At 41.1% G+C, this 24,164-nt stretch overlaps 3 protein-coding genes across 4 annotated transcripts in view; 2 read left to right on the top strand and 1 right to left on the bottom strand.

The window, feature by feature from the left end:
* The window catches only part of LOC126786402 (uncharacterized), a 403,094-nt gene that overhangs the window by 67,097 nt on the left and 311,833 nt on the right, over window positions 1-24,164 (top strand). The window lies entirely within an intron of this gene.
* Window positions 4,679-7,711, top strand: LOC126786395 (uncharacterized). 2 transcript variants are annotated; one of them, XR_007671189.1, is made up of 2 exons: window positions 4,679-7,394; window positions 7,545-7,711. XR_007671189.1 is itself a non-coding variant. In XM_050512215.1 (2 exons), the coding sequence occupies exon 1, from the start codon at window positions 6,615-6,617 to the stop codon at window positions 7,368-7,370; it is 756 nt and encodes a 251-aa protein (XP_050368172.1). In that variant the 5' UTR covers window positions 4,680-6,614; the 3' UTR covers window positions 7,371-7,394; window positions 7,545-7,711. The 2 variants fall into 2 exon arrangements, 1 of the variants encoding a protein (XP_050368172.1); XM_050512215.1 differs by having other exon boundaries at window positions 4,680-7,394.
* LOC126787087 (uncharacterized) lies at window positions 7,719-14,719 on the bottom strand. Its single transcript, XM_050513021.1, has 5 exons — window positions 14,702-14,719; window positions 14,468-14,649; window positions 14,001-14,085; window positions 8,499-8,609; window positions 7,719-8,429 (listed from the first exon to the last, which is right to left on the bottom strand). The coding sequence occupies exons 1-5, from the start codon at window positions 14,717-14,719 to the stop codon at window positions 8,286-8,288; spliced, it is 540 nt and encodes a 179-aa protein (XP_050368978.1). The 3' UTR covers window positions 7,719-8,285.

Below are 24,164 nucleotides of genomic sequence, written 5' to 3'. Positions count from 1 at the left end.
TTGTTGTCACAGTACAGCTGCATGGCACATTGAGGCTTAATACCTAAATCTTGTAGCAAACTTCTAAGCCATAACAATTCGCACACTCCCTGAGCCATACCTCTGTATTCTGCTTCAGCACTAGATCGAGCTACCACATTTTGTTTCTTACTTCTCCACGTAACAAGATTGCCTCCAACAAAGGTAAAGTATCCTGATGTGGACCTTCGATCGGTAATATTTCCAGCCCAGTCTGCATCTGTGAAGCCACAAATCTCAAGGATATTGTTGTGATTAGAAAACATTACTCCTCTCCCTGGAGCTGACTTCAAGTACCTCAAAATCCTCACAACAGCATCCATGTGATCCACACTCGGATTATGCATGAACTGACTCACTACACTTACTGCATACGCAACATCTGGCCTGGTATGTGACAAATAAATCAGACGTCCAACTAGCCTCTGATAACGAGTTTTATCGGTAGGCACTTGATCTGGGTACTCTGCTAACCGATGGTTCTGCTCAATAGGAGTATCAATTGGAGTGCAATCTAACATACCTGTCTCTGTTAATAGATCAAGGATGTACTTCCTCTGACACAGATAGATACCATCACTTCCCCGGGCTACCTCAATACCTAAGAAGTACTTGAGTGTACCTAGGTCCTTCATCTCAAACTCTGTGGCTAGCTGCTTTTGTAATCTGTCCACCTCAATAGTATCATTACCAGTAACTACCATATCGTCAACATATATGATTAGGGCTGTTACCTTCCCTTGTTGATGTTTGAGAAATAATGTGTGGTCTGAATTACTCTGTCTGTAGCCAATTTTCCTCATAAATTGTGAGAATCTGCCAAACCAAGCACGAGGAGACTGTTTAAGACCATATAAAGACTTCCTCAATCTGCATACAAAGTTATCGGGAGAAGCTGCCACATATCCAGGCGGAAGATCCATGTACACTTCCTCTGTTAGTTCTCCATGAAGGAATGCATTCTTAACATCAAACTGCCTAAGTGGCCAGTTCAAGTTAGCAGCGATAGAGAGCAATACCCGGATAGTGTTTATTTTTGCAACAGGTGCAAATGTCTCATCATAGTCTATGCCATATGTCTGGGTGAACCCCTTTGCTACTAGGCGTGCTTTATACCGGCTTACTGACCCATCTGGATTGTGCTTCACTGTAAACACCCATCGACATCCTACAGTCTTCTTGCCATATGGTGGAGGTACAAGCTCCCAAGTATTGTTCTTTTGTAATGCTTTCATCTCTTCCTCCATTGCTTTCCTCCATTTTGGATCTCCAAATGCATCCTGCACTTTGTTAGGTACTGATACAGTAGATATTTGATTCACGAATGACTCATATAACTTAGATAATCTTTTGGTAGATACAAAATTGGCCACAGGATACTTGGATTTAGTCTGAAGGGTAGGTTCATATTTCTTTGTGGGTTGACCTCGAGTAGACCTATTTGGCAAAACATATTGTCTACTATTAGCCTCAATAGAATGACTAACCTCAGATGAGTGATCTTCTGTACCAGGAGAGCTTTGGTCAGGGGTATAAACAGTAGTACGGGATACATGAGGGACAGTTGTGTTGTCAGCTTCTGGTGCCTGAATCTCTTGAGTGACGACCTCCGGTGGTGCCTGTGTGGCTGACACCTTGGTAATCTCAACGGAACTTGTTACCATATCGACTGGCTCATTTGTCTCCCCCTCTCCATGATACAACTCTTCAAAATAGGAATTCTCCCCCTGAAGAGCAGTATCAGAAGAGGAAAAGTAACTCATGTCCTCAAAAAAAGTAACATCCATAGTGACATAGTACTTCTGAGTAAGAGGATGATAGCACCGGTACCCTTTCTGATGACCTCCGTACCCAACAAACACACATTTAACTGCCCGGGCATCCAATTTAGACCGCTGATGTGGTGGAAGATGGACAAAAGCAACACAACCGAAAACACGGGCGGGAAGATTATGAAAAGAGGGTAATGAGACATGAGACGCAAGTACCTCATATGGAACTTTGCCTTGAAGGACACGAGAAGGAAGACGATTAATGAGGTGGGCAGAAGTGATGACAGCATCACCCCAAAGATGCTTAGGCATATGGGCACTAAAAAGAATACACCGAGCCATTTCAAGTAAGTGACGATTTTTCCTTTCAGAAACGCCATTCTGCTCAGGTGTGTAAGGACACGTTGTTTGATGAACAATTCCGTGTGAGTTAAAGAACTCCTGAAAGATATGATTCACATATTCCCCTCCATTATCAGAACGAAGAACTCTAATTGTGGCATTATATTGTGTTTGCACAGTGGTATAGAAGGCTTGAAAAGCCGGAAAAACCTCATTTTTAGTTTTAAGAAGAACAATCCACGAAAGACGGGTGCAATCATCAATAAATGACACATAGTACCGCATACCTGACACAGTAGACTCTTTAGAAGGTCCCCAAACATCAGAATGAATTAATTCAAAAGGAAGAGTACTTTTATTAGAGTTACTAAGGGAATAGGTAGACCGATGACTCTTGCCCAAAACACATGTTTCACAATGTAAAGAGGACTCATCCACACTAAAAAACAAAGTAGGCATAGAGTTCTTCATAATACTAAAAGATGGATGTCCTAAGCGACGGTGCCATAACCAAATTTCACTTAGCTTATCAGAAGTAGAGATTAGAGCGGTCCGAGATTGTACCTCTGGTTTCGCCCCCGCATATGTCTGATCCAGATGAAACAACCGGCCCCTCAGATACCCCCGACCAATTAACTCTCCGGTGAGAAGATCCTGAAATATCACATACATAGGGAAAAAAGTCACAGAACACTGAGCGTCAGTGTTTAATTGGGGAACAGATATCAAATGATGAGATAAAGCAGGGACATAGAGCACATTGTGAAGCTCTATAGTGGGAGTAATACGAACAGACCCTTTTCCTAAGACGGGGAATGCCTCACCATTAACATTAGTAACATATGGTACTGATGCAGGAGACAAAGTGGTAAAATAAGATTTGTCATAAGTCATATGATCAGACGCACCAGAATCAATAATCCAGGTATCAAAACCAACAAAGTGAGAGATATTTAAAGTCATACCAATTTTACCACGACCAGCGATGGATGTGGTAGGGATGAACATTTTTTGACAAATCAGAAATTATAGAGCGAAAGCAATGGAGAAGAATCTGTTGTCGGTGCACTTGTACTGACGGTGCGTGTGCACTGACAGTAACAAAAAAAAGGGCTGCTAATTATTGCTGGGCCGGGTCGGAGCAAACGGGTCGGGTCGGAGCAAACGGGCCGGATCGGATAAGGCGGGCCGGGTCGGGCTGACCGGATCGGATCGTGTGGACCGGGTCGGATTGATTTTCCGGGTCGGGCTGACCGGATCGGATCGTGTGGATCAGGAGCAGCGAGCCACGTCGGGGAGGGCCAGCAGCAGCGGCGGAAAGGCTTTGAAGAAGGAGGAGCTGCGACGGAGGAGCAGCGAGCCACGTCGGGGAGGGCCAGCAGCAGCGGCGGAAAGGCAGCAGTGGCCGGTGTTGCAGGAGGAGCACGAGTCGTCGGAGATGAGCTCGGCGGGGCTGAATGCAGCGACCAGGAGCTTTGAAGGCTTTGCAGCGGTGGAAAGGTAGCGGTGGCCGGCGTTGCAGGAGGAGCACGCGTCGTCGGAGATGAGCTCGGCGGGGCGAGCCGAGTTCCACAAGTTCCGCGAGTCGGCTCTTGGTCTTGTCCAGGTAAATGTCAATCCTGGAGCTAGAAAAAAAAACTGAGAGCAGCAAGGCTCCATGAGATAAGTGAGAGACGGAGAGCTGACGTCGCCGAAGGGAGGGGGATGAGAGTAGCCGGGAGTGTGCAGCTGAGCTTGCACAAAAACGTAACGAAAAAGAAACCCAGAAAGAAACAGAGCACAGCTCTGATACCAAGTGGAATAAACTGATTGTTGCTACTGAATTAATTTTTCATACACACATGATGTACATATATATACTAGTCTACCTACAAAAGGAATCCGTGAAACCCGGAACCGTGTTTCACTCCGTGAATTCCGGAACCGTGTTTCACGCCAACACACAGGATTACTCCATTTGATTTCCCCGGATACGATTACAGTCTACTCCGACTCTTATAAAAAAGGCACAGGTGAGAAACTCTTGACTGTTCTCTGTTCTAAACATAGATTGATATGAGAAGTGGGTATTTTAAATCGTAGTCTAATCATCTCTTCATCTGGTTCTTTCCCGTTATTACTCTACTTGTTGAGAGATTAAATCAAGTTGTGTGAGTTTTAAGAGGTGGCATGAGTTGGCTGAACTTGGTGAGGTTCTAGATTTTTATTTAAGGATGTCTTCTCCTTTTCTAAAATTTCGTTGCTTTTGGGAAGATTGTACCTGGTTGAGATTGTCAATTACTTTCTGGGTATGCATATTGGCCTTTTCTATGTGCATTCTGTCATCAAGCCGTGCCGAAGCTGGGCACTAAATATTAGTAATTCTTGTTAGGCTAAGGAACTCTTATTGTATGCAATGCCTTCTTTGTAAATAAATAAACTTGGCGAGTGTCCTCACAACATGGTACTTTTGTTTGCGCCGTTTAGATAAGGATATGTACTTTTGTTTGCTCTCCCAGGTGTGATATGGAAGGCAGTAGTTTGCAGTTCAGCGGAAGTAACACGACTGGTGATTGCACTTACACTTACGTAGTAAGTGATGATTCAAATGGGCATATGGAAGACACAGAGGGTTCATGAGAGGAAACTGATGATTTCGATGAGCATATGGAAGACACAGACTGTGCAAGAGTGGAAAATGATGATTTGGATGAGCATATGGAAGACGCAGACGGTACAGGACAGGAAGCCTCTTCTGACTGTGCACTTTTCAGAGGTAAAGTGTACCGGGACTTGACAATAGAAGATCTGAATGGTGTTGAGTTCAAGAATTTTGAAGAGGTGGAACTGTTTTACTCCTATTATTCACTGGCGAATGGTTTCAGTATGAGGAAGAAAAAATTGGACTGGAATAGTTCTGGAACAGTAATAATTAGAAGAGAGCTGGTTTTCTCAAAAGAAGGAAGGAGAAAAGAAACAGGGAAGGAGGGCATGCGTGAGAATCCCACGCAGAAGTCGCAAAATTTTGTTGTGAAGGATTGTCAGCATATGCTCAAACGGAAAACAAAGTGCGTTGGGCAAAGCAGTGGCCAAAAACAGTGCACAAAGACTCGCAGGCAAACTAGGGCGTATTGTCCGGCAGCATTCGCTGTTAATGGTGTGCCAAAAAGAAAATCTACTATGCCTCAAAGTTCATCACATAACACAACCATCCTTTGGCCAGAGATGAGCATCTTCAGTTCCTCAATTCACATAGGCATGTTAGTGACCACGCCATCGCCCAAGTTAGGGCAATGCAGCAGGTTTCAGTGCCGAAGTGTCGTGCTTTTGAGCTACTTGTGCACCAAGCTGGAGGCCGAGATTACGTCGGATTCACAATTAGGGACTTGTATAACAAGTTGAAGGCTGAGAAGGGGGATTTATTGTTGGATGGTGATGCCCAGGCTTCAATCACTTGGATGAAGATGAATGCAATGCGAGATCCCCACTTTTATTGTGTATACAGTTCTAATGAGAATGGGAGGCTAGCCAATATGTTCTGGAGAGATGGGCAGTCTTTGTCTGATTTCACAAATTTTGGTGACGTACTTATATTCGATAGCACTTGCAAGAGCAATATATATGACAAGCCACTGGCTGTCTTTGTTGGGTTGAATAATCATAGAGCCACTGTTCTATTCGGATGTGCATTGTTGGTGAATGAAACAGAGGAAACCTATAATTGGGTTTTCAACGCTTTCCTGACCTCAATGCATGGGAAAAAACCCATCTCCGTGATCACTGATGGAGATGATGCAATGCATAATGCAGTACTTAATCTGTTACCTGAGGCTCGTCACCGTCTTTGTGCATGGCACATTGGACAAAATGTGCGAAAACATTTGAAAGACGGAGACGTCCAGAAAGAGTTTTTCCATTTGATATTTGCAGGCTTGACCATTAATGAATGGGAATCTGCGTGGAAATACTTTGTTGCAATGAACAGACTGGAAAATAATAAATGGGTTGCCAGTATGTATGGCAAACGTGATCGGTGGGCAGAGGCTTTCTTCTGACATCAATTTTTTGCTGGTGTGAGGGGACACACAGAAATTTGAAAGGAGGTATTGAGCATTGCATGAAGCTGTGCATGTTTTTGCCACGTATGCAGAAGAACATTGAGCGTTCAAGGCATCGGGTTTTGGAGGATGAGTTCCGCTCAGAGCAGTGTGAGCCAGTGTATGGTGAGCACCTGCGTTGTTTGCAAGAGCAGATTGGTAAAATTTTCACTCATGACATCTTCCTCTTAATCAAGGATCAGATTAACTTTGAGTCAAAGTTTGTTATGGTTTCTAGAGAAGTTAATTCCCACATTGGAGCTTGGACTATTACATTCACCCAATTTGGTAAGCTCGAGCGGAATGGGATGTAGTTTACCAACCAGATGAGAAGAACCCCAGATTTGCATGTTCCTGGAATCTCTTTGAGTCTGATGGGATTCCGTGTTGCCACATATTTGCAACAATGAAATCTGAAATGATTACCAGGTTCCCGGAATCATTAGTAAATGACAGATGGAAAAAAGACACTGGTCGGAACAAGATATTAATTCCATCAGGTCCAGCAGATGAAAAGTTTATGAGGATGGCAACGTACGGTGAATTAATGGGAATTTTTGCAAAACTTTCCCATGCCGCTATGCATAGTAAGGAAGGGTATGTTGAGATAAGGGAAGCTCTTACGCAGATGGCCCTAAAATCTGAAAAATACAAAGCTGCAACAAGAGACCCCGATGATGTCCCCTTTGAAGGTCTCCATCCTAATGTGATCAGAGACCCTGTTGTTTGTAGGACAAAAGGCGACAAGTCTAAGGCCAGCATTCCCGACAACGAGGAAGACTACAAGTCCAAAGTTGGAAAGGGGTGCTCACTTTGCAAAATGATCGGGCACAACGCCAGAACATGTGATCTTAAAAATAAGGGAAAACAGAGTGGGAAGCGAGCTACACAGCAGACCAAAGTGAAGAGATGTACGAAGCAAGTTGTTGAAAACATGTCTGAAAATAGCAGTTCTGATTGTGATACTGGTGACAGCAGTGGTTATGAAGATGAATCTACCACCATGCCTCAACGCACCATGACCAGTTTGATGCATAGCTTGGAAGAGGCTCGGCCATTAGAGTTTTTTACCGGTTATGAGAGAGGTAACAATCTGGAATCAGGATCCACAAGTTCTGGTCTTCCCATCTTTAAACACTTCAAGCCCTTCCCGGATGAGTGATGAACATAGTACTTTATGCCTCAGGTATGGTAACAATTTTTCAGTGATGGTGCTTTTATTTGGTATGATTGCAGCTCCATTATTTCTTCCTCTAGTTATGTTTTTCTTTGTGAATATGATTAAGTTGATTTTACTTTTGTTTTTTGATTTTTGGATGTATAATTTTCTTTACAGACATGCCGGATATACTTCAATGAAGAAGTTGGAATAGTCACCTCTTGCTTATTTTGAAGTCTCTGGTGTTTGTAATCGCCATGTTTTTGCATATGACTGAAATGTTATGATCATTGTGGATTTGAGAGGCAACTTTATACATGGTGTTTCTGAGGAAGATATGAATTTTTTGATAGTGCTCTGCAGACCTATCTCTGACGGATTATGCCCAGTGTTGTGTCACAATGCGTGGAAATAACCGCATTCGGTTTAGTGGTCTCTGCAGAATTATAAGTACATTCTTCATGTCCTTTACCTTTTACGGCAGCTGCAATAACTGATTTCAATAGTTCATTGTTTGGATTCTTAACAATTTCAAGAGCAAATGCAGACCGCATCTCTTCCGAATTGAACGGTTCGTACAAGCAAAAATTTAAATTACTCCAATGAACTTGTAGTGATTATCAACTGGTCAGGTGCCATACAGGATTTATCAGAAAAAACGCACCCCTTCAAAGAACTTATCTGAATAACACTTCATCTTCATCATGATGTAGATACCACTGTCATATTTGTTGTCTGTAGTTGGATTACCTTCTGGACATGAGATGCGAAATGAGGGAAAATTGTAATAAACATCCGAAGACTTTGTCATTGCACTTACAACACCTTCTGTAGCAGATGCATCTAAATTTTAAATAAAAAAACAAACAAAATGAGCAGATAAACACAACTGAAATCCTACACTTACTAACGCAACCCTTACAGAGTTTTTGCTATCTCAAGTCGTCTGGTTAATGACATGCATTCAGGCACACAATCCCACAACTCAGCAATTTTCCTCCTTAGTTTGATAACCAAGAAAAACCCATGGTTTGCGATGTCATCATGTAACGGGATGAAAATCTGCAAAATAGGGAGTTAAACTTAGGACAAGCAAGATAATAGCAATGTAAGGAATTGCCCCTTTATGACCTCAATGCAATGCTTCAAACGCCTGTGGAACCTCTGCAGCCTGCAGTCAACTATGGTTGATGCCACTGAAATTTGGACATCAGATGGACCCTCACTTGACCTGGCCTTTTCCTATTCACTAAGACAGTAACATAGCAGTCATTATCCACATTGTTTATTTGTAAATACAATAGCAGACTTGATGCTCCAATGTAATTTCTTTGTACCCGAAAAAAGTAAGCAAAAACCATGAGTTGGACTTGGTCTGACACAGGTACGCTGTCCATATTGTGAGTGGAGGGTAGTTGGTGAATGAAGAAATAGTGGAGGGAATCACGGGTAGTGGAGTGATTAGTGATTAATGTGAATTAGTCTATATATACTATTGTAATCTGTATATTCAATCAATCAATTAAAAGAGCAACAATCAGTATCTTACCACTTGGTATCAGAGCCTCCTGCTATGTTCTTTCCTTTTTTCCTTTTTCAGGCAGGTCGACCTCTGGTGCCTCTCCGTTGCTTCTGCTTGGCCGCTCTACACTCGGACTCACCGCTCGACGTCGCCGTTGATCTTCCCCGGAGCTAATCGCCCGCTGTCCCTCCGAAGTCACTCCGTTCTTCCGGCTCCGCCGCTGCTCCTCATCGACCCGCAGTCACCCCTCCACCGCTGTCTCTCCGAGACGCCCTCCTCCGGTGGTTCCTCTCTTCCCGGATCTGCCTCTCCTCGGTGCTCTCTCTCCTCCGGTGGTCCGCTCCATCGACGAGATAATCCGCCGCTGTCCCTCCGCTCTCTCCTTTTTTTCACGAAGTTTCGGCGAAAGTGCGAAACACCCTTACATTTATCTACTCTCGATCCGACCCGGCCCACTCTCGACCCAGCCTGATCTCGACCCGGCCCGCTCCCGACCCGACCATATTCTATCGGTGCATATTCACCGTCAGTGCACGTGCACCGGTGACAGATTGTTCTCATTTTTTGTGTTTTTTTTTGCTGTCTAACTACATTGTTTCTTTTTCGATGGGTTCTGGACATGAAACTGAGGGTTCTCAGCTTCCTGAAGTTCCGACCTTCGAAGTATCTGTCAAAAATCTTGACAGTGGTTCATTTGGGGGCACCAAACTCAACGGAACCAATTTTCGTAAATGGAAACGACTCATGGCTGCTCATCTTCGAGGCATGCACAAGATGGGACATGTCACCGGCGTCATTAAGGCTCCTAGTCCTGAGGATATTGTTGCCTACAACAAATGGGACGACGACGATGGTCTTGTCATGTCCATCTTGTGGAAAGCTATGAATGATGAGATAGTTGATCTGGTGGAGGCATGTGCTACTGCGCAAGCAATATGGGAGACACTGACTGGCTTATATACTAATGACTCTGATTTCATACAGGTTCATAGTTAATGTGCACATCTTTGGCCATACACCAGGATGGGCAACCGGTACCGATGGCGCATTATTTCACCAAGCTAAAAAATATTTGGGCTGAGATTAAAGTGAAACGTCCTTCTATGATAAAAAAATCAAGAGGATATTGTTTGGTACCACAAGGAGAATGAGCTTGAACGAGTTCACCATTTCCTGAAAAGTCTTGATGCCAAACATACCAGTGCGAAAGGCGAATTGCTCCGAATGACCGAACCACCTAGCCTACTCGCCGCTTTCACCTATATCTGAAAGAATGAGTCTCAGCAGGAGAGTATTCTTCCAGCATCGGCTGTCATTTCCAGCCGTACTATTCATGCTCACTCTCCGGCACCACCCCTTCTGCAAGCATCTTCACTTAGTTCCGGAACCCGATATCTATGGTGTGGTTGGGCATGATCATCATACTACTGGCGGAGCACCTACAACTTTCATCGTTGGCCGAAGTAACATTGGTATGGCCTTCAATATTTCTCACTCTGTTAGTTTTGATACTTGGATTATTGATTCTGGTGCATTTGATCATATGACTTGTGATAAATCTTACTTTACCGTATTGTCCCCTCCACTCGTACCCTATGTTACTAATGCTAATGGTGAGGCATTCCCCGTGTTAGGGTCCGGATCCGTTCGTATTACTCCCACCATAGAGCTTCACAACGTACTCCATGTACCTGCTTTATCTCATCATTTGATATCTGTTCCCCAATTGAACGCTGACGCTCAGTGCTCTGTAACATTTTTTCCTATGTATGTGATCTTTTAAGATCTTATCACCGGACTTGTAATTGGTCGGGGGTATCTGAGGGGCCAGTTGTTTCATCTGGATCTGACATACGCAGGGGGAAAACCAGGGGGACAGTCTCGGACCGCTTTACTCTCTACTTCTGACAAGCTAAGTGAAGTTTGGTTATGGCATCGTCGCTTAGGGCATCCATCTTTTAGTGTTATGAAAAAATCTATGCCTACTTTGTTTATTAGTGTGGACGAGTTTTCTTTATGTTGTGAGACCTGTGTTTTGGGTAAGAGTCATCGATCTACTTATTCCCCTAGTACTTCTACTAAAAGTTTTCTTCCTTTTGAACTAATTCATTCTGATGTTTGGGGACCCTCTAAAGAGTCTACTGTGTCAGACATGCGATATTTTGTGTCATTTATTGATGATTGCACACGTCTTTCATGAATTGTTCTTCTTAAAAATAAAGATGAGGTTTTTCTAGCTTTTCGTGCCTTTCATACCTCTGTCCAAACACAATATAATGCCACCATTCGAGTTCTTCATTCTGATAATGGGGGGGGGAATATTTGAATCATCACTTTCAGGAGTTTTTTAACACACACATGATTATTCATCAAATAACGTGTCCTTACACACCTGAGCAAAATGGGGTTTCTGAAAGAAAAAATTGTCATTTACTTGACATGGCTCGGTGTATTCTTTTTAGTGCTCACATGCCTAAATACCTTTGGGGTGATGCTGTCATTACTTCCGCCCACCTTATTAATCGTCTTTCCTCTCGTGCCCTTCAAGGGTAAGTTCCATATGAGGTGTTTGCATCTCATGTCTCATTACCCTCTTTTCATAATCTTCATGCCCGTGTTTTCGGTTGTGTTGCTTTTGTTGATCTTCCACCACATCAGCGTTCTAAGTTGGATGCCCGGACGATTAAATGTGTGTTTGTTGGGTACGGAGGACATCAGAAAGGGTACCGGTGCTATCATCCACCTACTCAGAAGTACTATGTCACTATGAATGTTACCTTTTTTGAGGACATGAGTTATTTTCCCTCTTCTGATACTGCTCTTCAGGGGGAGAATACATATTTTGAAGAGTTGTATCATGAAGAGGGGGAGACAAGTGAGTCAGTTGATATGGTAATAGGTTCCATTGAGATTACCAAAGCCACACAAGCACCACCTGAGGTCGTCACTCAAGAGATTCAGGCACCAGAAGCTGACAACACAACTGCCCCTCATGACTCCCGTACAACTATTTATACCCCTGACCAATGCTCTCCTGGTACAGAAGATCACTCACCTGAGGTTAGTCAATCTATTAGAGCTAATAGTAGACAATATGTTTTGCCAAATAGGTCTACTCGGGGTCAACCAACAAAAAGATATGAACCAACCTTTCAGACTAAAGCCAAGTCTCCGTTAGCGAATTTTATATCTACCAAAATATTATCTAAGTCATATGAGTCATTTGTGAATCAAATATCTACTGTATCAGTACCTAACAAAGTGCAGGATGCATTGGGAGATCCAAAATGGAAGAAAGCAATGGAGGAAGAGATGGAAGCATTACAAAAGAACAATACTTGGGAGCTTGTACCTCCACCATATGGCAAGAAGACTGTAGGATGTCGTTGGGTGTTTACAGTGAAGCATAATCCAGATGGGTCAGTAAGCCGGTATAAAACACGCTTAGTAGCGAAGGGGTTCACCCAAACATATGGCATAGACTATGATGAGACATTTGCACATGTTGCAAAGATAAACACTATCCGGGTATTGCTTTCTGTCGCTGCTAACTTGAACTGGCCACTTAGGCAGTTTGATGTTAAGAATGCATTCCTTTATGAAGAACTAACGAAGGAAGTATACATGGATCTTCTGCTTGGATATGTGGCTGTTTCTCCAAGTAACTCCGTATGCAGATTGAGAAAGTCTTTGTATGGTCTTAAACAGCCACCTCGTGCTTGGTTTGGAAGATTCTCACAATTCATGAGGAAGATTGGCTACAAACAGAGTAATTCAGACCACACGTTATTTCTCAAACATCAATAAGGGAAGGTAACAACCCTAATTATATATGTTGATGATATGGTAGTTACTGGGAATGGTACTGTTGAGGTGGATAGATTACAGAGTTTGAGATGAAGGACCTAGGTACACTCAAGTACTTCTTAGGCATTGAAGTAGCCCGGAGTAGTGATGGTATCTATCTGTGTCAGAGGAAGTACATCATTGATCTACTAACAGAGACATGTATGTTGGACTGCACTCCTATTGATACTCCTATCGAGCAGAACCATCGGTTAGCAGAGTATCTAGATCAAGTCCTTACTGACAAACCTCGTTATCAGAGGCTAGTTGGACGTCTGATTTATCTATCACATACCAGACCAGATGTTGCGTATGCAGTAAGTGTAGTAAGTCAGTTCATGCATAATTCCAGCGAGAACCACATGGATGCTGTTGTAAGGATCTTGAGGTACTTGAAGTCAGCTCCGGTGAGAGGAGAAATGTTCTCTAATTACAATAAAATCCTTGAAATTTGTGGCTTCACAGATGCAGATTGGGCTGGAAATATTACAGATCGGAGATCCACATCAGGGTACTTTACCTTTATTGGGGGTAATCTTGTTACATGGAAGAGTAAGAAACAAAAGGTGGTAGCTCGATTTAGTGCTGAAGCAGAGTACAGAGGTATGGCTCAGGGAGTATGCGAATTGTTATGGCTTAAAAACTTGCTACAAGATTTGGGTATTAAACCTAAATGTGCTATGCAGCTGTACTATGACAACAAGGCAGTTATTGATATTTCACAGAATCCTGTACAACATGATCGTACAAAACATGTGGAGGTTGATCGTCACTTTATAAAGGAGAAGCTAGACGCGAAGATCATCAATTTTCCTTTTGTTCCTACAGAAGAGCAACTTGTCGATATGCTCACAAAAGGAGTATCTAAGAAAGCTTTTTATGACTCACTTGGCAAGTTGGGCATGGTTGATATGTATGCGCCAACTTGAGGGGGAGTGTGAGTGGAGGTAGTAGGTGAATGAAGAAATAGTGGAGGGAATCACGGGTAGTTGAGTGATTAGTGGAGTGATTAGTGATTAGTGATTAGTGATTAGTATGAATTAGTCTATATATACCATTGTAATATGTATATGCAATCAATCAATTAAAAGAGCAACAATGAGTATCTTACCACTCATATATTTATCACCTGAATCATTTTCAGTCATCTCACGTGTTAAGATTACGGCAGAGCCGGTAATATAAGATATATCATTTGTGGCAGAAGCTTTCGACACTAGTATACCTTTGCAGAAATTTCTGCCACAAATAATACATTCGGATACCTTTGCAGAAATTGGGATTCTTGGGCAAAGACATTGGATATCCTCATGGGAAACTCCAAACTCCCCACTGCGAGCAACTTCTCTCCTATATTACTCAATTAATTCATTGCTCATTCTAGTGGTTACAATATCAAACAAACCTAAGCAGTAGTTTAACAAGGACAAGGATACTTGAAAAAAATTACGTGAATCCACTTGATTTCTCACTTATCCTATCAGCCAAGTTCACAACCAAAAGACTAAAAAGGTCACAAAAAGTTTACAACCAAGAAAATCAAAAGTTCAACTTGGCGATTCACTGATATAGCTGCACTAAAAAGGTCACAAAAGTATCACATGAAACTTTTCTTCTACTTACACTGTGCATAATGCAACCTTATCCTAAATATCCTAATATAGGTGACAGAACTCTATCTAATTCTAAATACAATTAACAAACTAATGTGCCTTATAATGTTTCTACTGACCTGTACTCATATCTTTCCCTCCTTGGCTTCCTAAACAAGAACAATAAGACCTTAGAATCCTTCCTCGATATATTTTCAATCAAGGGAAATTTTGTGTTACTCTTACTACATCTGACCTCTCCCACTGTGTCAAGTTCTCCCTTTTCCTTTTGCGTCTCACTCTCATCTGCCACATGGTAAACCTGTTACACATTTCAGAATCAATAAGTCATATATCGTAGAGTGATTGGTAACCAGCAATGTTGTCAACATGTTACCTTGTTGATAGGTGATTTGTCACATATTTGGTAATTCACACGGCTGTCAGATGTTATTGGGGGGGGCGGTGGGTGGGTATAGTCTCAGAAACAATTTCTTCAATACCACCGTCTTTCAGTTCACAGACTAAGTCTTGTATTTCAATTACTTGTTGTCTCAATGTGTCAAAATTAGGGTTTAAACATTCCATTGTTGCTTTAAGCCTCCAAACATCAGGTTTACAGCATCTACTTTTGATTCCAACAAAGATATTCCTTCAAACACTCCAGTACCAGCATAATTAGATTCATTGGTCTCACCTTTCTTGGCAACATACCTTTCTCTGAGGTTTATTCTCTTATTTCTTCCCCCAAAGTCGTAACTAGATGCCTCATTTGATGCCATCACCTACATCCATAAAAAACATGGAGATAAGAGTATTATGATCAAGATTTCCATAAAAAAAAACAATCGGTAAATATAAAAAAGTGTTAACAAAGAGCATGAAATTATATGCAGGTAAGCAAATCACAAATCTATGCGCAGACGGAGTTAATCCACAAGCAATATATTTCGATTTAAACAAGAATACGAATTAACAGGGAGAGGATTGGAATGGTTAATCTTAAGAGTGAAGTGAGGGAGTCGAGCCGGTGAAGAGGCGCGAGCGTCTAAATCAGGGTGTAGAATGCGAATCTGAAAACTAATAAGAGAATACAGACACATGTACAAATAAAATGTGATTTATTGAATATCAAGCGCGGGGATACAATCTTTGTGAACTCCTATGATTCTATCTCCGTGTATGACTTGGCTCAAGGGTGACGTGCACTTGATCTTGAGAATTTGAGTTTGATTTGGATTTGGATTTGATGAAGAATGAGCGATTTGACCACTTGATGATTCTTCGTGCCCTTGAGTTTGGATTTGGATTTAATGAAGAACGAGCGATTTGGTGGCTTGACGATTCTTCGTAGACTTGATGATCTTCGTGAACTTGAGAGACTTCAGGATTTGTCGAGAGTGATCTTGCTCAAGTGATTTTCTCCCTTCTTCTCCAATCTAAAAATCTCCCCTCTTTATGTTGAAGGGAGATATTTATAGTGTCAAAGTTTATATTTTGTAGAATATTTTAATGACATTAAAATAATAAATTATTTAATTATATAATTAAATCAATATGTATTTTCTGATTAATTTAAAATTAGTTATTCTTATAACTAAATTAAACAGAAAATAATTAATTTAATTATAGCCGTTAAAGAATTTATTAATTTAATCAAATGTCCGATTACCATTTTGAATCGTTAACGACATTCAATTTTCGATCTAAGTCGGAATTACGTAATTTCGATTACGATCATTTATTTATGTGCTGACACGAGTTTTATTCGGATCCGCACCAATTTTGTTGACTTTTGGGCCACGTGTGCAATTTTATCAGGTCCTTAGTCGATTTAATCATTTAATGAAGAGATTTACTTCATTAAATTTCATGTGTCTACACAAGGAAAACGCTGTAACTCTAAACAACTTTCAAAAGAAATTGAATGTCGACTTGAATCTGAAACCCAAGAGTGACCCCTAAAATATGGATTCGGAAGCTAATGATTAACAAACCAAACTAAGCAATGGATTAAGACAAGAATTAAATCACCAAGAACTTGGAGATAGAACCCAAAATTGATCATTATCAAAGCTGGGAGACTCATGTCATATACTTACCGGAAAGGAGGAACCCCGGACAAAACACCACAAATTGAACTATCGAAGATGACAGCATCAACACTCAATCAGAGCACCTGCGAGAGTGGGTTTTCGCGAGTTTCATTAGGATAATTTGAATCTCGTCGTATGAGCCGTCGTTGTGCTCGTCGGAGAGAATGTCAGTAAAGGTGGCCGATCTGTCGTTTGAAGAATCTTCAGAGAGACGCAAATTGAAGCAAACATCTTTTAGGGTTGGATCGACTATCTCGGACTGTAAGTTCTTTTTATTGTGGTTTAACTTTTTTTGGTCAAACTTCACTAACCATCTATGCAGCACACGTTTGAAGAATTCTGTTAGGTTACGTGACTCGCACATGGCTGGTGCAAGTGGACTCGGTGCCCTGAATAAGCTCTCATGTTCATGACTTGGCAGGGTCTTTGGTAAGCAAAATTCAGAACCCATGAAAGAACATAAGTACGTACGTAAAAACACAACAATCTAGCTAAAACAGAACACTCTGCTACAACCCATTACCCATGTAGCCTTGATTATTGTTTGGGTTTCTGCAAGCTAGTTTTACCCAACCAAGTACTGAAGTACGTATTAGCTAGATAGCCTTCATAGCTGGTGTTCGGTCATTTTACTGATTCCATGAATTAATCATGCATTCATGCCGGCGGGGGGTGTCCAGAATCATAACTGCGGACCAGTTCTACATAGTCGGATAAATTCCTTCTTCTTTTGTTGAATTGTATACCATCGCGCGCCACTATACCGTTTCAGTTGGAACTTTATGAGTCCTTGGATATTATTACTGGCATGGAGCTGGAGTAGTCTGAAGTCAAGTGTAGTAGTTCAGGTCAAGCGGCCAAGATCTCAAATCATTTTTGGGTGCTAATTGTCATGATAATAGATTAACAGCCCCCACTCGTACAAAATGTTGACAAATAATCCCAAATCAACGGAAACAAGATTATAGGACAAATCTTATTCTCATTTTCCACTTAGTTGCAACTTGCAATCATGCATGTTCTTGGATCGATTTATCGTTTTTATTTTGGACAAATTATAACAACGTATAATCTACCGATTTATATTAGAAAAATATCACTATTTATGAATTAATTATAAAAAGATCATTACATTTAAGTGTACATTAGAAAAAGGTCAACAAAATTAGAAAAAAATCACTTAAAAAAAATTTTATGAACTGTTTTGTCCTTTTTCACTTTTTTTTTTAATTCTTTTTCTAATTTTGGCCATAACTTTCTCATCCGGCGATAGATTTGACGAAATTGGTACCGCTAGAAAGATCTCGCCCCCTATTTCATTTGATATACTACCCACTCCGAATCGACCAACCGTACAAGGCGCAACAACCATCGCAAAGGGTTGCCGCCATCGATGACGATGCTCCAAGCAATTTCGGCGAAATCAAAGCTTAAAGTTTCTTAATTCTAGCTATTCTCTTCATTCTGAGCATACTTATACCAATTTCATTTGAATTTTAACAAAATTTCGCATATTTCCACATTTCCTCTTGGCATGTCACACCTACTATCACAACCACTATCACAAACACTGTCACACTACCTCTTACACTAACTGTCACACCTACTGTCACAACCACTATCACACTCACTGTCACAGAAGCTGTCACACTATCTATTTACACTAAATGTCACAACCTCTGTCACAACCACTATCACACTACCTATTACACTAATTGTTACACCCACTGTCACACCTACTGTCACAACCACTGTCACACACATTGGCCCTGTCACAACCCCTGTTACAACCCATGTTACACTATCTGTCGCAACCTCTGTCACAACTTATATCGCACTACTTGTCACAATCATTATCACACCCCTTTTCACAACTTCTGTCACACTATCTATAACACTCATTGCCACACTACCTATCACACTAACTTTCACACGCCCTGTCTCACTACTTATCCCACCTCATGTTACACCCACTATCACACTGTTACACCCGCTGTCACAGTACCTGTCACACTACCGGTCACATTAACTTTGTTCTGTAACAGGTAATGTGATAGGTCTTTTTTAAAGACGAAAATTGAGAGAAGCGGCGATGCAACACCTAACCCAAACTTTTCAGATCCACCATCTCACCTCCTCTTTAGCCTCTCGTTTCCAACCCTCCCACGCTTTCTAGATCCATGAGTTCAACGACTCAGACGCCTCAACCTCACTGTCACTAGATTTACACTCAAAAGCATTCCAAGATCGAATCAAGCTTCTCCTCGAAACCTACAACTTTGACATTGAGAAAGTTCGAACCATAATCATGGACGGTAAGAAGAAGAAGCAAGGCGGTCTCTTAATCGCCAAGCCTGCCTACATGGTGCCGAGGAAGAAGGGCTAGAAGAGCAGCATGATGGATTTGAGAGAGAGAGAGAGAGAGAGAGAGACTTCATTCTTGCCGTCGCCGATCGGAGGCATGAGGCGGTTTTGTCATCGGAGAAGTGATTAGGCATGCGTGTTATGTCAAAATCAAGATTGGGAATGAAACTCTACTAGTGGCATTTTTTGTAATTTTTATGAAAAATAGGGGTAACGGTTTAAGAAACTTAATTAGGCGATTTTTTTATAATTTTGAAATCTTGTTTGATTTTTTTCTAATTTCAAGTGTTAAAAGTAACTATTTTATAAGAAGCCCTTTTATTTTTTCTTTTAATAATCATTAGAAAGATCTTTTATGTAATCCCCATAAGATATATATATATATATATATATATATACAGTCTCTATCTAGAGTGAAGCTTCACTCTGAAATTACATAGTGAAGTTCCAATTTTGGCACACTTTTCGGTCAAATGTATTCACCATAAGCGATTCAATATTTAGGTATGATATTCAAGATCATCTCTACAAAATTTCATCTAATTCGGACATTGTTAAGGTGTTGAAATTAGATTAAATCAATGAATAAATTAAAACTGTTCAACGTGAACCATTCGTGTAAATCTCAATTTTAAAATCTCAAACCATTGTCGAATTGGATGAAACTTTGTAGAGATGATCTTCAATAATAACATACATAAATATTGAATCGCTTATGGTGAAAACATTTGACCGAAAAATGTGCCAAAATTGGAACTTCACTCTGTAATTTCAGAGTGAAGTTTCAATCTGAATAGAGACTATATATATATATAATTAAGATAATTTATCATAGGTGACAAAACAACAAATTTATGATTAAAATATTAAAAATAAATTAATCGCAAATAATTACTTAAACTTACATTTATAGTAGATATAAAAAAAATTTAAATAAAATTATTTATGATCCATTTTTCCATTCGTAGTAAACTTAAGGAAAAAAAATTTACAAATGTAAACTATGTAACGTCAAGACTTTTTAATTTTTATCTTCAAGGACATATATGTAAAAGTCAAGAAGAAGCACACGTGTTTGGCAACAAGGAACAAGTGTAGCTTCTGAAACCTTCCACAGAGTGACTCTCTCTCTCGCAAAAATCACATTTGAGTTAAGAGACGAGGCGACAACCGCTAAAAAGCACCGAACAATGGCGCCGTGGACCTTAGCAACTCGCCACCTCGCGAATATGACGCGGGTTTCCTCTCCCAAGTCCTTTACTAATACTGAAGCTGCCACCTTCCTCCAACGGCGTGGCCTCGCCGGTGGTGCTGGTAGTAATATGACCTTTTATCTTCACACATCATCTTCTTCCTTTATCTAGTTCTGCTAGTAGCTAGAAGTTGTATATGCATCAACTTGTATGGTCTGTACTTGCAATATTTGGGCTGGTGGAGCTGGGTGGCCGTGTTTGCATGGTTTCTGATTAACTTGTTATATATGCTTTTTGCTTCTTCTTTTTTTTTCTATAGTAGTTGTATTGATTTTGAATTCTAAACTTGCTCCCTCTTAGCTATTGTTTCATGACGATCTTAAAAAAGCTCTCTCAATTTAATTACTATTGATAATGATGCTGCTATCTACCCTTTTAACATAGTGATCGACTGATCGACCTTTTTTCAGTGATTTATGTATGAAATTGTTTGTTTTGCTGTGCTCCAGATCATCATGGACCTGCAAAGGTGAATTTCTGGGAGGAGCCCTTGAGCCCATCTAAATGGAAAAGAGAACACGTGAGTTTTATTGTGTTTATGTTCCTTTCAATCTTTTTTGCTCCCCTTGATAAATAACCTTCTGTGTGCATAGGCGTGTGCATGGTGACTGTAGTCACGATAGAGTTTATTTGTCACTTTTAAAGAAAGATTGGTACATAATCTTGCTAAAAGAATAATAAGCTGACAGAGAGACCTGGCTCTAGAGGGTGTTTACTTGTCAGGGAGCTTTAGCTAAGGTAATATCTGAGAACGGTTAAGTTGTCCATTGAACAGGGAATCTGTTTTCGGTACAATCAATTCTGTGCAAATTCCAACTTATTACGCTTGATGAGTTATTTTACCATGATGAGTTGGACATTAAGAGTAAAAACTGTAGAAATCTACGCTTCATAACAAGCCCGGCCTTTTCCTTGTTGGTGGCAGTTTCTGCTCGTCTCCTTAGTAGGATCGGGAGCACTCATCTATGGGGGCTACAAGCTTTTCATTGATGATAAGAAAGACAAGAAAGTATTAAACAAGGAAGAGGTAATATTTTACATCCCTTTTGTTTACGCCCTAAGCTATGAGATACCATGGAATTAATTCATTCTTGTCTAAGCTATATTTCCAGTCGAAGATATAATTGAACCAGCTAGAGTTTTTTTTTCTTTTCCTGAAGCTGGATGATATCTATGTTATTATTAATTTGTGCCCTTGTGGTATAGGCGGACGCGGTGATAATTACATCTAGACATGTTGTTTGGCTCATTGAATAGTACTGATCGATGCTAGCTATTGCCTATAGGTGTTATTCTTCACCAGACCTGATACATTCAATTGAATATTAATACGATCCTGCTTTCTTTTGCAGATCAAACTTCGAGAAGTGCCGCGCTAGCTTATAGCTTGTTCTTGATTATGTGTGCAGACAAATAAAAGGGTGTATGTGCTGGAATGGGAATGTAAAATGAGGATCCAAAGTCCAAACTTGGGAACACCATAGTTCTAAGCTGCTTCCAGTTGTAATTAAATGGCATGATCGCTGAGAAGAATTTTAGTCCTCTTTTTATTTGTATCATCATCCGTCTTTTTACCATATAAATGATCCTATGGATTTTGGCTATCATGCTTCCCCAATGACGTCTAGCAACTCTGATCCTTTCTAACTGATTGGTTGATTCCTTCATCAAACCCGCATTTGCAGGTCGTTACTCAGGGCTGTAAATTGTTTAATGTTTATGATAAATAATTAGCTTTGTAATTATATGGCCAAAGAACTTTACAGTACACCCCAATGACCATACCTACACACAACTGAAAACTTGTTGGTTTGCTGGTAACTTTCTACTACACAATTTCTAAATTATGGAATCCAAATTATGGACTCAAAATGATACAGTTCTTCTAAATTATGGAATCCAAATTATATGGACTCAAAACGATACTGATGACACTCTGTTATGTTGTAATCCAGTTGCGAGAGCGAGTTGCCCTTTGTTATGTTGTAAATCAGTTGACAAAGTGACCTTGCATTGGTAATCTTTACTCTGTAAGCCATGGAAAGTTGGAAACCATCCTATGCTGAGATTGTAATGTGCTCGCACCATATTACATATTGCATAGCAAAGCTAAAATGCACAGCCTTTTGTTTTTCTTAATTATAGTTAGTTTCATCCATTATCTCATCTAAAATGTACATTTATATGAGTCTGGCTAAGATTAACCAAAACAGTTCAATATATATTTTTTGTATCCGGAAATTTTGAATTTGCAATGCTTCATCCTCACTTAGCTCCATACATATATAAGTCGTTGTCATATTAACTTTCTTTCTAAATTTTGTTTATAACTTGTAAACGTACGCACAAGGATGTCATGATGATTATATCCTTGCTATATTCTTCGGTTTTAATTGTTCTCTTTTTGTTAACACACTGTTTGTTGTTGTTTTTTTTTAAATAGAACGACCGAATCATCAAATATATTAAAATGTATGAGGTCAACATGAACATGGAACACCAATGTAATAACCCGATTTTTCGGAACAATTTATTGGATTGTTTTAAAATTTATAAAGTTTGTGAAATTCATTAAACATGTTTATTTTGCTTTGTGACGTCGGAAATCGAAAACGGAACCGATATCAGAAATGTGAATTAGAAAAACATTACGTTTCCACGACGTGAGAATCGACTTTTACTCCGTCGCTTGTTTGTGAAAACTTTTTTCACGAACGTTGTGGAGCTCGTTGATACGAGTTCGTGGACATGTCACGCGTTCGAATCAGACGTCGGACGTGAAAGTTATTAACGTCGGAAGTTAGTTTCCGATTTTAGAAACGAGTATAAAAATGAAGTTTTTGAGATTAGCGTTTCCATTTTCGGAAACCCCTCTCTCCTCACCCCGCCTCCCTCTTCTCTCTCTCTCTCCCCGATATCTCTCTCTTCCCCCCTCAGAAAAAAAAACTCACCTTCGATCCACCACCGCTGGCCGTCCGTGTCCCTCACCGCCTAGCCCAGAAGAGTCGCACGGCCCTCCGCATCCGCATCCGACCCCGAGCTCGACGCACCTCACCTCGTCACCATGAAGCCGCGCGACGTCTCCAAGCCTATGCGATTTCCTCCGCCGCTGTCGAGCTCCACCTCCGGCGATCTTCTCGGCGGTTCTACGCCCTCATGAGGTAAGGGTTTGCTTGTTTGTTGGATTTGTGTGTTTGGTTGTCGATTTGGTGGGGTTTTTGTAATAACCCTAGATTTTTAAAACAATATGTGAATTGATTTGAATTCTATTAAGTTTCGGAATTTCAAATAAAATGAAACTTATTGTTTACGATGCTTTGAAACGAAAAACGGAAACGTTTTCGGAACGTTTATTAAGAAAAACGTTACGTTTCCGAACGAAATTATCGACTTTTATTCCGTCACTCGGTTGCGAAAACTTTCTTCACGAAAGTTGTAGAGCTCGTCGATACGAGTTCGTGGATATGTGACGCGTTCGAATCGGACGACGTACGTAAAAGTTATTAACGACGGAAGTTAGTTTCCGATTTTGGGAGGGGGTATATAAGGAATGATTTAGAGCTAGGGTTCCCATAATTGGAAACCCCCTCTTCAGCCCGCCTCCCTCTTCCCTTTCTCTCTCTCTCTCTCTCTCTCTCTCTCTCCCCGACCTTCACTCTCTCTCCCCGATCTCCGGCCTCCAGCTCCCCGTGGCCTGCACCGCCCCGCCTATCGACGTCGCAAGGACCTAGGCAGTCACCCTCCAGCCTGCCAGCACTTGCTTCGCCCCCGTGAGGACCCCCGACGTCGCCACAGTCGCTGCAAGCCGCAGCGCCGATCCACCTCGCCACCACCGAGCTCGAGACGAGCTTCCCACCATCGATTGAGGTGAGATAGATGCTAGGAATGATTATGTGATTGTTGTGGTGATTTGTTGGTGTGTTTGGAGTGGGATCGGAGGAGGAAGAAGGGGAGGATCACCGCCGCCTAGAGGCGGCGCGTGTTAGAGTGTGGAGTAGCCTAGGGGCGGCGTGAGCCCGTGAGAAGGGCGGAGGTAGAAGGAAGATGATTTTGGGCCGGCGGTGGCGTCACACGCGCCGTGGGTGGCTTCGGCGAGTGAGCCCCACGCGCCGCCTGCCGGCGGG

This window comes from Argentina anserina, chromosome 3 (genome assembly GCF_933775445.1).
Source record: "Argentina anserina chromosome 3, drPotAnse1.1, whole genome shotgun sequence".
Taxonomy (NCBI): Eukaryota; Viridiplantae; Streptophyta; class Magnoliopsida; order Rosales; family Rosaceae; genus Argentina; species Argentina anserina.
This window is presented reverse-complemented; position numbering and strand designations above follow the sequence as displayed.